Source organism: Dreissena polymorpha, chromosome 16 (assembly GCF_020536995.1).
Source record: "Dreissena polymorpha isolate Duluth1 chromosome 16, UMN_Dpol_1.0, whole genome shotgun sequence".
NCBI lineage: Eukaryota > Metazoa > Mollusca > Bivalvia > Myida > Dreissenidae > Dreissena > Dreissena polymorpha.
The window spans coordinates 50,308,389-50,321,824 of NC_068370.1; the positions used below are offsets into that span (position 1 = coordinate 50,308,389).

General features: G+C 35.6%; 1 protein-coding gene across 4 annotated transcripts in view; it reads left to right on the plus strand.

Moving 5' to 3' along the window:
* Positions 1-12,921, plus strand: part of LOC127861411 (GATOR complex protein WDR24-like) — a 78,639-nt gene extending 65,718 nt beyond the window's left edge. For all 4 annotated transcript variants that reach the window (XM_052399872.1, XM_052399876.1, XM_052399873.1 and 1 more), the window contains 4 exons: positions 2,096-2,205; positions 6,609-6,711; positions 9,381-9,573; positions 11,551-12,921. In XM_052399872.1, coding sequence (XP_052255832.1) covers positions 2,096-2,205; positions 6,609-6,711; positions 9,381-9,573; positions 11,551-11,686 — 542 coding nt within the window. In that variant the 3' untranslated portion in view covers positions 11,687-12,921. The remainder of the gene's footprint in view (positions 1-2,095; positions 2,206-6,608; positions 6,712-9,380; positions 9,574-11,550) is intronic.
* The last annotated feature ends 515 nt before the right edge of the window (positions 12,922-13,436 follow it).

The following is a 13,436-nucleotide window of genomic DNA, read 5'->3' on the forward strand; positions in this document are numbered from 1 at the left end:
ATTGGTCTTTGTCCGCCGTCTGCCTGTCCCCATTTGGTTTGTAAACACTCTAGCATTCACATTTCTCAAGCATTCTTTATCAAAGTTGCTGAAAGATCTCAGTCAAGTTTGATAATGAGCAAATTCACATAATTAATGCCATAATTATTGCCCTTAGATTGTCCAAATGTTCATTATATTATACAAAATCCTTGTAAAGACTCTAGAGGTCACAATTTTGTTTCAGATTTTATGAATCTTGGTCATAATAATTATTTTTGTAAGCAAAGTTTGATGTTTGGTAAGGGGGGTCAGCTCAAAATATAGGTCATCAGGTCAAATCTTACAAAAACACTCCATACGCCAGAGTTTTGGTTCAATAATGATGAAACTTGACCAGGATGTTTGTCTGGACAGTATCTAGGTCAAGTTTGACGTTTGGTAAAGATTGAATGAACCGACTCCTCTCAGGTGAGCGAACTAGGGCCATCTTGGCCCTCTTATTACATTTCACATATTATTGCCCTCCAAAGGCGGAGGGATATAGAATTGGCCTTGTCTGTCTGTCTGTCAATCAGTCTGTCACAAAACTTTTCATGGCTTTATCTCAGAAATTTTTTAAGATATCAACATGAAACTTCAATGGTGTAATTTAAACAAGGAGAAGTGCCATGCAAGTGAACCATAACTCTAAACTTTCTTATAAAAGAGTAATTGCCCTTTTTTGTATGATGTAACTTTTCAGGGCTATATCTCAGATACCATACAAGACTTCAACATGAATCTTCATGGGTGTATTATTATCAATGAGGAGAAGTGCAATCCTCAAGAACAATAATCCTACACTTTCTTAAATAAGAGTTTTTGTCTTTTGTTGTTTTTGTATTGTGTACCTTTTCAAAGCCATATCTCAGATATGGATATCAATGAGAATTGCAATTCATAAAAACAATTACCCTACAATAAAACATTTTTTTAGGATTTTACCATATATCAAAGGATTTGCATTCATCCATAAATAAACTTAATTTGGCGGGTTATATCAATTCAACAAATTTTCTTGTTCACTTGTTTTCAGGGCTGACCACTTACATTTTACAAATTTCTTTATTTTCCGGAGACACCTCTCATATTACAAATATTGCCTTGTTTTCAGGGTAGACAATTCATATTTCACATATTCCCTTCTATTCAGTGGAGACTACTCAGTGTTCATTTAACATATTCCCTTGTTAACAGGGAAGACCACTAAATGTTCGTTTCACATACCGGTTATTTTATTCACTTGTTTGCATGGAAGACCACTTAATGTTGTTTCACATATTCCTTTGTTTGCATGGAAGACCACTCAATGTTCATTTCACATATTCCCTTGTTTGCATGGGAGACCACTAAATGTTCATTTAACATATTATCTTGTTTGCAGGGGAGACCACTAAATGTTCATTTCACATATTCCCTTGTTTGCATGGGAGACCACCAAATGTTCATTTCAAATATTACCTTGTTTGCATGGGAGACCACTTAATGTTAATTTCACATATTCCCTTGTTTTGAAGGGAAGCCACTCAGTGTTCATATATACTTATAATAACCAATAGTGAGTGAATTTAAATTTAGATCGAATGCCATATGAAACAAAGCAATGTTTTATTGCATCAAGCACAGTCATGCAATTAATATTCTTCATTGGGACTTCCTGAAAATCAGGCGAAAATGAAAGTAGATCGCTGTTAACAATTAACCTGCATTTGCATGTAACTACATCATATGGATTACCTATTTAATTTAGTTTAAACCTATTAATTTTAGCTTGATTGCATAGAAAGCCTAAGGCTTATTTGATACGCTCTCGGGTCCGTTTCATGGGACAAGAACAGTACTGGGTGTCTCTGGGGGGAAGATCTATAGAACGCTATCACAGTGGCGATCCAACCTGTGACCTCCCGGTCGCTAGGCGTACACCATATCCATTACGCCAAGGCGACCTCTATTAAATTTTTCTTTGCTTATTATGTTTTCAATTGCATTTCATTAGACAATATTTAAATAAATATTGTCTTCAAATAACAATTAAATGAAACATTGGATTTACAGTGTACTCCGTTGTTTTCAGTAGAGACCACTCAGCTGACAAGGCTGAGCGTGGACACAAGCTTGCTGAGCTGTCCAGACTGGGGCTACACTGACAGCATTGTCAGCTTACTCAAGGACCTGGCTGCAGAGGTATGGCATGGAGTTACTTTCCTTATGTAACAATGCCTATTTAAAGTACTCATTTAGAAAACCAAATACAGTTTGTGTGTGTTTTTAACCAGGTTTTCCAAAGGAAAAAACTGGTTATTAGTTTGGCGAATGTCAGCGGGCGGGCGGAGCAAGCTTGTCCGGGCCATAACTATGTAGTTCAATGTGAGATTTTAAAATCATTTGGGACATTTGTTTACCATCATTGGACGGTGTGTCGCGCTAAAGAATTATGTAAAAATATCCAAGGTCAAGGTCACACTTTGAGTTCAAAGGTCAAAAATGGCCATAAATGATCTTGTCCGGGCCATAACTATATCATCTATTGTGAGATTTAAAAATTACTCTGTACATTTGTTCACAATCATTGGATGGTGTGTCATGCGAAAGAATTGAGTTGATATCTCCAAGGTCAAGGCCGCCACGACTAAAAATATATTGAATTTGACACAAGGGAGGTATCTAGGAACAATCAGTAACCATTCACATTTTGAATTGTCTCCCTTTATCAGACTTTTTTCAAATTGAAATCAAGGTCGCCAGTACTAAAAATATATTGAATTTGACACAAGGGGTCAACTAGGAACAATCAGTAACAATGCACATTTTGAATGGTCTCCCTTTATTATGCCCCCCTTCGAAGAAGAGGGGGTATATTGCATTGCTCATGTCGGTCGGTCGGTCCGTCCACCAGGTGGTTGTCAGACGATAACTCAAGAACGCTTGGGCCTAGGATCATGAAACTTCATAGGTACATTGATCATGGCTCGCAGATGACCCCTATTGATTTTGAGGTCACTAGGTCAAAGGTCAAGGTCACGGTGACCCGAAATAGTAAAATGGTTTTTGAATGATAACTCAAGAAAAAAAAGCCTAGGATCATGAAACTTCATGGGTAGATTGATCATGACTTGCAGATGACCCCTATTGATTTTGAGGTCACTAGGTCAAAGGTCAAGGTCACGGTGACCCGAAATAGTAAAATGGTTTCCGGATGATAACTCAATAATGCATACGCCTAGGATCATGAAACTTCATGGGTAGATTGATCATAACTTGCAGATGACCCCTATTGATTTTGAGGTCACTAGGTCAAAGGTCAAGGTCACGGTGACCCGAAATAGTAAAATGGTTTTCGGATGATAACTCGAGAACGCATACGCCTAGGATCATGAAACTTCATAGGTAGATTGATCATGACTTGCAGATGACCCCTATTGATTTTGAGGTCACAAGGTCAAAGGTCATGGTGACCCGAAATAGTAAAATGATTTTCGGATGATAACTCAAGAACGCTTTTGCCTAGGATCATGACACTTCATAGGTACATTGATCGTGGCTTGCAGATGACCCCTATTGATTTTCAGGTCACTAGGTCAAAGGTCAAGGTCACAGTGACAAAAATCGTATTCACACAATGGCTGCCACTACAACGGACAGCCCATATGGGGGGCATGCATGTTTTACAAACAGCCCTTGTAAATAGATAGATTCAATATTGTGCAAGTAACATGGTTACACTAATGGTAACAACAAAACAATTAAAACATAACACATAGATTTATAAATATAAATAGAATTTATACATAAATGTAAAAATTTATAAAAATAATTAATTAATAAATAAATGTTTAATAATGTACCGTATTAGTCACATCAATATCAAGGATAACACAGACTTTTTTTTTCAAATTGAAAACCTTGTTTTGTTACAATATTGTCCCTTGTTTAATTATACCCCTCTCAAATGCAGTTGGATGGGGGTATATTGGAGTTACTCAATTAGTTAGTGTGTTTGTTTTAAAATGTTTGCTGAGCAGTGTACTGGCTCATTTCTCACTTGATTAACTTGAACTTGAAATATATCATCACCATTAAGAGAAGTTATGAAGACTCTTTTTTCACTCAGTAATTGGCTCTTGAACATTGTAATAGGCATGGCCACTTTTTACAATTGTACAAATTTGTGAAACCAACTACATATGCATTTCTCAAGCAATATAGCTTAAAACATGACATTATCACAAATTGCCGATTTTCAAGACACAATTTTCACGCACAATGATCCACTTATTCTTTAAGTATGTGCTGTTGTACTTCTACTTGGACATAGCTGCCATGACTTGTGACAATTCCTTGCAGGGGTTTTAGTGATGTTTGTGACAAATATCTTGTTATTATTAAGCACATCCCAAATGATTTTATAAATACATAGGAAATGTTTCATTTACCTGGTTATCTAAATAGTATATTACAAAATAGTATTTATGCTTCTATTGAACGTCTATTGTACTCATCATTTCTCGTGCTGTCTAATAAAGAAAATATGATGAGTCATGCTTGTTAATAAGACAATAAACAATAATTTGTTGTTTTGATGTACAGTAAGTTACTATAGGAATGTATTATTGCAGGGCACCAATAAACACCTCTTTGTTGGTGGTCTGCACATTATGGAAACACCTGTGTTGTGGGTGGGAGAGAAAGCAGGCTTCATCCATGTAACGGTTGCTTCCAAGAAAAAAATGTCCATGAAATATTTCAAAAAGTTTAAATCAAACCATCATAAAATTGGTAATAATATCATAGGGCATAATACCTCTGCCAGTTTGATTATCATCCAGATCAAAATAAACACTCCAGAACTATGGCTCTAAAGAATTGACAAAATAAACTTTTCTGCTCTCCGACTGAAATAGTTTTGAAATATCATCTCCAAACTTCATGACAATTTGTATTGACATAATACCTGGGTCAAGTTTGTTTACTAGACAGATCGCCTGATTCAGTTCTGAATACTCACACTTTAATTATCCCAAAGTTGTCCAATAAATGGAATTTGATTTCTAATAAGTGGTTGCTGTTTAATTAATTTATTATGGAAAAAAAAAAACAACAATTTTGATGAAACTGGAAATATAGGAAGCTTGAATAGATACCTATACTGGAATTGATTTTTGAGATTGTCAGGTGAATGTCAAGGTCACTATTACTGACATTGAAAAATGTTTTCTACACAATAAATTCATTTTGAATGGAAAAGTTGCATTTATATTTTGTGTAGGTTACTTAATTGAAAATCTAGCTGGACTATAGTGGGGGACATATTGTTTTTGCCCTGTCTGTTGGTTTGTTGCTTTGTTTGTTTGTTTGCTTGTGCAAACTTAAACATTTGCCATAACGTTTGCAATATTGAAGATAGCAACTTTATATTTGGCATGCATTTGTATCTCATGGAGCTGCACATTTTGAGTGGTGAAAGGTCAAGGTCAATGTCATCCTTCAAGGTCAAAGGTCAAATATATGGGTCAAAATTGCTCATTTAATGTACACTTTTGCAATATTGAAGCTAGCAACTTGATATTTGGCATGCATGTGTATCTCATGGAGCTGCACATTTTGAGTGGTGAAAGGTCAAGGTCATCCTTCAAGGTCAAAGGTCAAAGATATGGGGACATAGTGTTTCACAAACACATCACTTGTTATAGGATGCAATTATAGCTTTTAGATGCTTATGGGCCAATCAGGTTGGAGTCAAGATCATTGTTGCTAATTGTGGCACAAGTATTTCCACTGAATAACTTGAGGTTGGTTGTAGGTATGACACTACAATGATGTACGTAGTTTGCTACATTTAGACCTAGCTTGGGATCACTTATGAACCAGTCAGATAAAGGTAAAGGTCACTGTTGCTAAAATTAAAATACAGATTCTGCTGAATAAGTTGAGTTTTGATGAAGGTTTGATTCTTAAATTGTGTGTGAAGGTAGAATACATGCATATTTAGCATTGGATTCCTTTTGGAGAAGTTCGGGTCAAGGTCATTGTTTCTATAAATTTCACAGCTGTTTTCACTCAATAACGGTAGTGTTAGGTGCATTGTGATAAAATTATGTTCCTGTATTGCTTACAACATGCAGACCAAGCATGGAATTGCATGTTTGGGCCAGAAGATCAAGTAAATATCACTGTTACTTAAAATAGAACAACTGTTTCTGCTCAAAACATTTAGTATGGATGGACTTATTGCTCTGATACTTTTTTAATAGGAAGCAGACTTAACTTCATATTAACTCAATAATCTTACGTACTGTTGTTCTATTAAATAAGATGAAAACATTCGTAGTCGAAGACCTGTCATGGTTTCATGCATGGCCATGTATATTATTGTCTCTATTTTTATCTGTGCTATCATCTCTACATTAAATTAATACATATCTCTCAGATAAGTGCCACTCAAACCTTTAAATGGGCATATATGGTGACAAATTGAACCTCTTGATGTTGGGATTGAAGTGATAAATATACATGTATTATATTTTAATTATGTTATGCTCAGGCTGGGAACTTATTGTTTAGTACCATTAAGTTTCTCCTGCTCCCAGGGTGATGTGCAGACTCCAGTTACCATGCTGATAGTGATGAAAGACCAGATACGGGCCCACATTGACACCGACCTTCAAGAGGACTGGTTCATGTCATATTTAGGTATGTATGTGAGTTGGACTGGTTCATGTCTTATTTAGGTATGTATGTTACTTGGACTGGTTCATGTATTTGTTAGGTATGTATTTCACTTGGACTGGTTCGTGTCATATTTAGGTATGTATGCCACTAGGACTGGTTCATGTCATATTTAGGTATGTTTGTCACTAGGACTTGTTATGTCCATATGCCTCCCTTCGAAGAAGAGGAGGTATATTGTTTTGCACATGTAGAACTGTCGGTCTGTCGGTCCGTCCGTCATTGATCATGACTGGCAGATGACCCCTATTGATTTTCCCGTCACTAGGTCAAAGGTCAAGGTCACAGTGACTTTAAACTGTAAAATGGTTTCTGGATGATAACTCAAGAATGCTTACGCCTAGGATCATAAAACTTCATAGGCACATTGATCATGACTGGCAGATGACCCCCAATTGATTTTCAGGTCACTAGGTCAAAGGTCAAGGTCACAGTTACTCAAAATAGTAAAATGGTTTCCGGATGATAACTCAAGAATGCTTACACCTAGGATCATGAAACTTCATAGGTACATTGATCGTGACTGGCAGATGACCCCTCTTAATTTTCAGGTCACTAGGTCAAAGGTCAATGTCACAGTGACAAAAACATATTCACACAATGGCTTCCACTACAACTGACAGCCCATATGAGGGGCATGCATGTTTTACAAACAGCCGTTGTTTAGGTGTGTATGTCACTAGGACTTGTTCATGTCATATTTAGTTATGTATGTCACTAGGACTGGAGAATGTCTTATTTAGGTATGTATGTCCCTTGGCCTGGTTCATGTTTTATTTATGTATGTATGTCACTTGGACTGGTTCATGTCTTATGTATGTATGTATGTCACTTGGACTTGTACATGTCATGTAAAGATGTGTATGTAACTAGTGTAAGTCATATTAAGGTATCTGTGTCAATGTTCTATGCATGTGATAAATGTGCTACATGGCATTTAGAATTGTCCACAACACTCAGTTCAAAACTTTGTTAAATTGCTATTATTTAAAGGGGCCTTTACACGCTTTGGTCAATTGACAAAATTGAAAAAAATTGTTTCAGATTCGCAAATTTTCCTTGAAGTTAAGATATTTGTAAGAAAACAGTAATACTGAACATTTACCATGCTCTAAAATATCCATTATGTGCATCTTTTGACAATTTAAAAACCTGAAAATTATAAAGCGTTGCAACGCGAACGATTGAATAATTTGGAAAATTCTGTTGTTGTCGTTGAATTTTTTGATACTACGAGGACTGTATATATGAAGTAAAACATACCTTGAATTTGGTATAAGCGCGGATGGTCTAGTGGATAGAGCGGTAGACTTTTGCTTCATGGCTCCAGGGGTCAGTGGTTTGAGCCCTGTTGAGGGTTACTTTTTTTTAATTCTTTAAAGAAACAATCACGCTCAAAAATATAGAATATTTCAATAAATAAAGCTAACCCATAAAAAATCAATGTTCCTTTTAGCAAAATGCAAAATTTCAACGTTAGATGTTGTCTGGTAGAATTGATTTAACGAGATACAAAATGCTCGTTTTTATTTTTTTGTGGCCACAAATAATTCCATTTATATCTCCCGTGAAATATCCGAACATTTACGGGCGAACACGAGATTGGATACGGTAAGCGTCAGAAGCATGACGTAACTCTCATGAATAATCATTCTGTGAAATCCAAATGAATTCTGGGTAATTGGAACTTAGCGAATGCGAAAATGGCTTGTATAAATTATGCAAATGAACGCAACCCGAATGAATCCAATCCTGACTCGAAAGCGAAAGTAGATTACATTGTGGAATGATAGTAAGATATTTGGATGCTTAAAACTTGCCGAATGCTTGTAATATAACGTTTTTACATCAAAGTTACTTGTTTTTAGGGTCTTCCTATTGTAATTAACCATCGTATGGTACTACTTGTTGTCAAATGATTTTATATAGCATAATACAGTAGCCGTTTGTATTGGTGAGCGTGATAGTGACTTTAATTGTATTCTTGTTTTTTTACTGGAGATTTTTAGACCCAATGTTAACATTTATGAATATAAAGCATTTAATGACAAACTTCAAAACATGCCAAAATCTGTGAAAAGGCCCCTTTAATAAGTGGTGAGTTGTTTTGTTGTATGAATTTTGTCTTATCATTGCGTGGTCCAGTGCATATGTTCTACTGACCCCAAGTTATATTTTGTTTGTTGATTTCATTTTTACTGAACATTATGTGCTTGTTTTAGACAAATAAATTTCTTTGTCACATAAGCTATAACATGAACAAGTTGCCACTTGTGGGTGATGAACACTCAGCTTTTGATTTGGCATTCAGATGTTGTAAATATAAGTTGTTAGCAATAAACATGGTTTTCCAATTACGTGCCTCAAATGATTTTCATTACTAACATTCTAGAATGTTTGGGCCAGTTCAAGCTGGTTTGCCATGGCGTAATATGTATGGTGTTCACCTAAGGAATAGGAAGCATCAGTTTGATCCCCACTGTGGCAGCATTTTTTCCACCAAGATACCAAGTACTGGTTCTACCAAGGAAACTGTCTTGAGAGCATTTCAATAAACCATGGGCATTTGATGCAATCAAGCTTAAATAAATAGGTTTCAATTTTTTTCATTATAAACAAAATGCACATTCTAGAGTTGCTGGGGCGGTTCAAGCTGTGGTCCATAGCGAACCATGTGATCAAACTGAGCAACCTGCCCGGTATCTTTATGCTGAACCAGCAGTCCACCACAATACACGTCAACTGTAATATGTGCAACCGCCTCCTCACACGCTCCGGCTGGCTATGTGACAGGTGCAAGATGATCACCAATGTGTGCTCTATATGGTAAACATGCTTATTATACATTAATACATTTGATACATTAAATGTTTGCAAGCCGAGGGCTTTTCTTATCAAACATAATACTGCAAATAAGACTTGCCCAGTCTGGCTCTGTAACAGATGCAAGATGATCCCCAATGTGTGCTCTATATGGCAAGGAAGTTTTATGTTTAAAATGTCTGCTCGGGCTAAAAATCAGTGATTACATTTTTCCCCTGTTGTTGTACTTTTGTGTAAAGGAGTTCTCTTCTTATTGAAAATCCTGTTAAGGCAAAAAGTGCCATACCTGGGTAGCCTGTGCAGGCTGCACAGGCTAATCTGGAACAACACATCAGGCACATGCATTAAACCCCATTTTTCCAGAGTGGCTCAAATTAAAGTAATGATGCAGTCCATCACAATAGACATTCACTGTACTGTGTGATATGGCAAGGAAGTCTTTATGTTTATGTTTGCATAATGATCACTAATGTTTTATGCATGTGCGTAAAGTGGCATCCCAGCCTTCCCTGTGCATGTTATTCAAGAACCAGGCTACGTTTGTATGGATAGAATCCAAGAACCAGGCTACGATTGTATGGATAGAATCCAAGAACCAGGCTACGTTTGTATGGATAGAATCCAAGAACCAGGCTACCTTGTATGGATAGAATCCAAGAACCAGGCTACGTTTGTATGGATAGAATCCAAGAACCAGGCTACGTTTGTATGGATAGAATCCAAGAACCAGGCTATGTTTGTATGGATAGAATCCAAGAACCAGGCATGGATAGAATCCAAGAACCAGGCTACGTTTGTATGGATAGAATCCAAGAACCAGGCTACGTTTGTATGGATAGAATCCAAGAACCAGGCTACGTTTGTATGGATAGAATCCAAGAACCAGGCTATGTTTGTATGGATAGAATCCAAGAACCAGGCTATGTTTGTATGAATAGAATCCTCATCCCAGATCTAGATCCCAGTAAAAGAACAAAGTTCAACACTATACAGCAATCCCAAGCAAATTGTCCAACATGAATGAATATTAAAATGATTTGGAAGAAGTTTCAAGCATTTAAGACCGGGTTGTGCACCTTAGGTTAAAGGTCAAGGTCACAATTTAATTCAAAGATCAAATGTTAGAACTTTATTGAGACTTTGTTCAATCCGAACCTTAACAAGAACTTAATTAGTAGGCATAATTTTCTGGAAATGCTATTTATTTTAAATGGAGTGACAATTTAAATAGAACATAATATGGGGGTTAGTGTATAAATACCCAAGTACATGTACCTATATATTTACTATTTATTGCAGAATTTCAAAATTTCTCGGTACATATATTCATCTTTGTGAGAACGTCTGTCACCAGCAACATTACATGGCTATCTTTAATATAAAACTTAAAATTTAAGGTCAAAGTAAAAAATACAGGGTTCATTACAGAATTTTCAAATACGTTTGCACAAATGTTTACATTTATCCAATGATGTATTGCCTGCAATAAATGAATGTTAATGTCAAACTTTTAAGTAATAGGTCATAACACAGGAATAATTTATAGTAAATGTGTTTTGTCTACTCTAAAATTTTACCACTTAAAAATTTGCTGGTTGTGTCATGCACAAGAACCTATCGTTTCTTTTAAGGTCATACCTTGAGAAAATAAACAGTAAAAAACAGCTCTACGTCAATGTCAAGTCAGTATGTGTGAGTTAATCACCATCTGTAAAACATTTAAAAAAATCAATTACAGCCTTGATATCTAGTAATATACATTTAAGAGGTCACTTTGGCCTAATGGATATGGTGTGCACCTCGTGACCAGGAGGTGATGGGTTCAATGCCCACTGTAGGAGCGTTCTTTTGATCTTTCCCAAAGAACCAAGTACAGGATCTACCTATGAAACAGACTCAAGAGCATTTCAATAAGTTAACAAAAATACATGTTTTTTATTCTGTGAAATAAAAATACATTTCTCTTATTCTTTGTTCCAGTTGCCAGCCTGTGAAGGGGATGTTTCTATGGTGCCAAGGCTGCTCCCACGGGGGCCACATGCAGCATATCAAAGACTGGCTCCTACAAAGCAATGAGTGCCCCAAGGGGTGTGGACATATCTGTGAATACACTTGAGTAGTTATAGCGACCCAGAAGTCACAGGTTTGATCACCACTGTGGTAGCGTTCCTTAGAACGACCCAGAAACACAAAGTGCTGGTTTAACTCAGGATACCAACTTGAATGTGTTTCAATAAGCCTAAGGCTTTTGATGTAATCAAGCTTTAATGAATAGGCTTAAACATTTATGTGAATACACCTGACAACAGTCTGTGAACTTAGCTGACATCAGCCTCTGACAACACCTACCATCAGTATGTGAATATGCTTGACATAAGTATGTGAATACACCTGACATCAGTATGTGAATACACCTGACATCAGTATATAAATACACCTTACCTCAGTCTGTCTGTAAATACAGCTGACATGTATTATTTACTGGCACAAGTTGGTGAAATATGTTACACAAGTCTGTGAATAAATCTGACATCATTATGTTTATACACAAAACACAAGTCTGTGACTCTCTGACACCATTCTGATATGTAATAGGTGTAATTGAATACAGTAATTTCTGTGAATATATATATGACACAACAGTATGTGAATTAATCTGACGCCTTTCTGTGAATATAAATGACATTGGATATTAGTTTGTGAATACACATGTTATTGGTCTGTGATTACACCACATATCAGTCAATAAAATCACGGAAACATGCTTTGATTATAAGTAATCAATATAAATTAATTTAGTCACTTAATATCTGTATACGAATAAATCCAACATATTAGTATATTAATATCTCTTATGCAGAAGTATTTGAAAACGTCTGACACAACAGGTCTTTGAATACATCTGACACAGAAGTATGTGAATAAATCTGATACAGAAGTGTTTGAATACATCTGATTCAAAAGTATGTGAATACATCTGACACAAAGTGTCTGTGAATACATCTGATAAAAAAGTATGTGAATATGATTCAGAAGTATGTGAAAATATCTGATTCAGAAGTATTTGAATATATCTGATACAGAAGTCTGTGAATACATCTGACAGAGAAGTATTTGAATACATCTGATTCAAAAGTATGTGAATACATCTGACACAAAGTGTCTGTGAATACATCTGATACAGAAGTATGTGAATATGATTCAGAAGTATGTATGAGATATTTATTTATGAACGATATTTATTGGATGTAAATATGTCTGTGTATGTAATTGTTAAGAATGAGTGCATGTATGACATGTTATGAATACATAAGACACATGCTGAAACATGTGAATAAATAAATATATATATGGCTGCATTTTTCGTTAATTTAGTATCTTAACACTATTGTTTATTTATTTGTTAATGTCAATATTCAGACATATGTGATTGCAACTCATTTATTCAAACATATATATTGACAACCAGTGAAATGTGTATATTTTTTTTATTTAAAAAAACATGCAATTAAATATAACTTCTTTAATCTGCAGTTTGAAATGTTATTCATTTTCAGTGGTCAAATTAAAAGGCGGGTGTTGATTAAATATTTATTCAATAATGTTGAGAAAGAGAGCCCTGACATACCATAATGAAGCAGTATAATTTGCAGTTGCACAAGATTATACAAGTATGAAAATTATGATGAAACCCATATCAAATATTTAATTTAAAACCCTGATTATTATAAATCTCTTCATTTATTTCTTTATCTTGTCAACAATTGTTATGCCCACTAAGGCGAGCATATAGTAATTGCACCGTCCGTCGAGCCTTATTGTATTCTCTTCCATCTGGCAGCCTGTCCTGCACCATAGCTCTATTT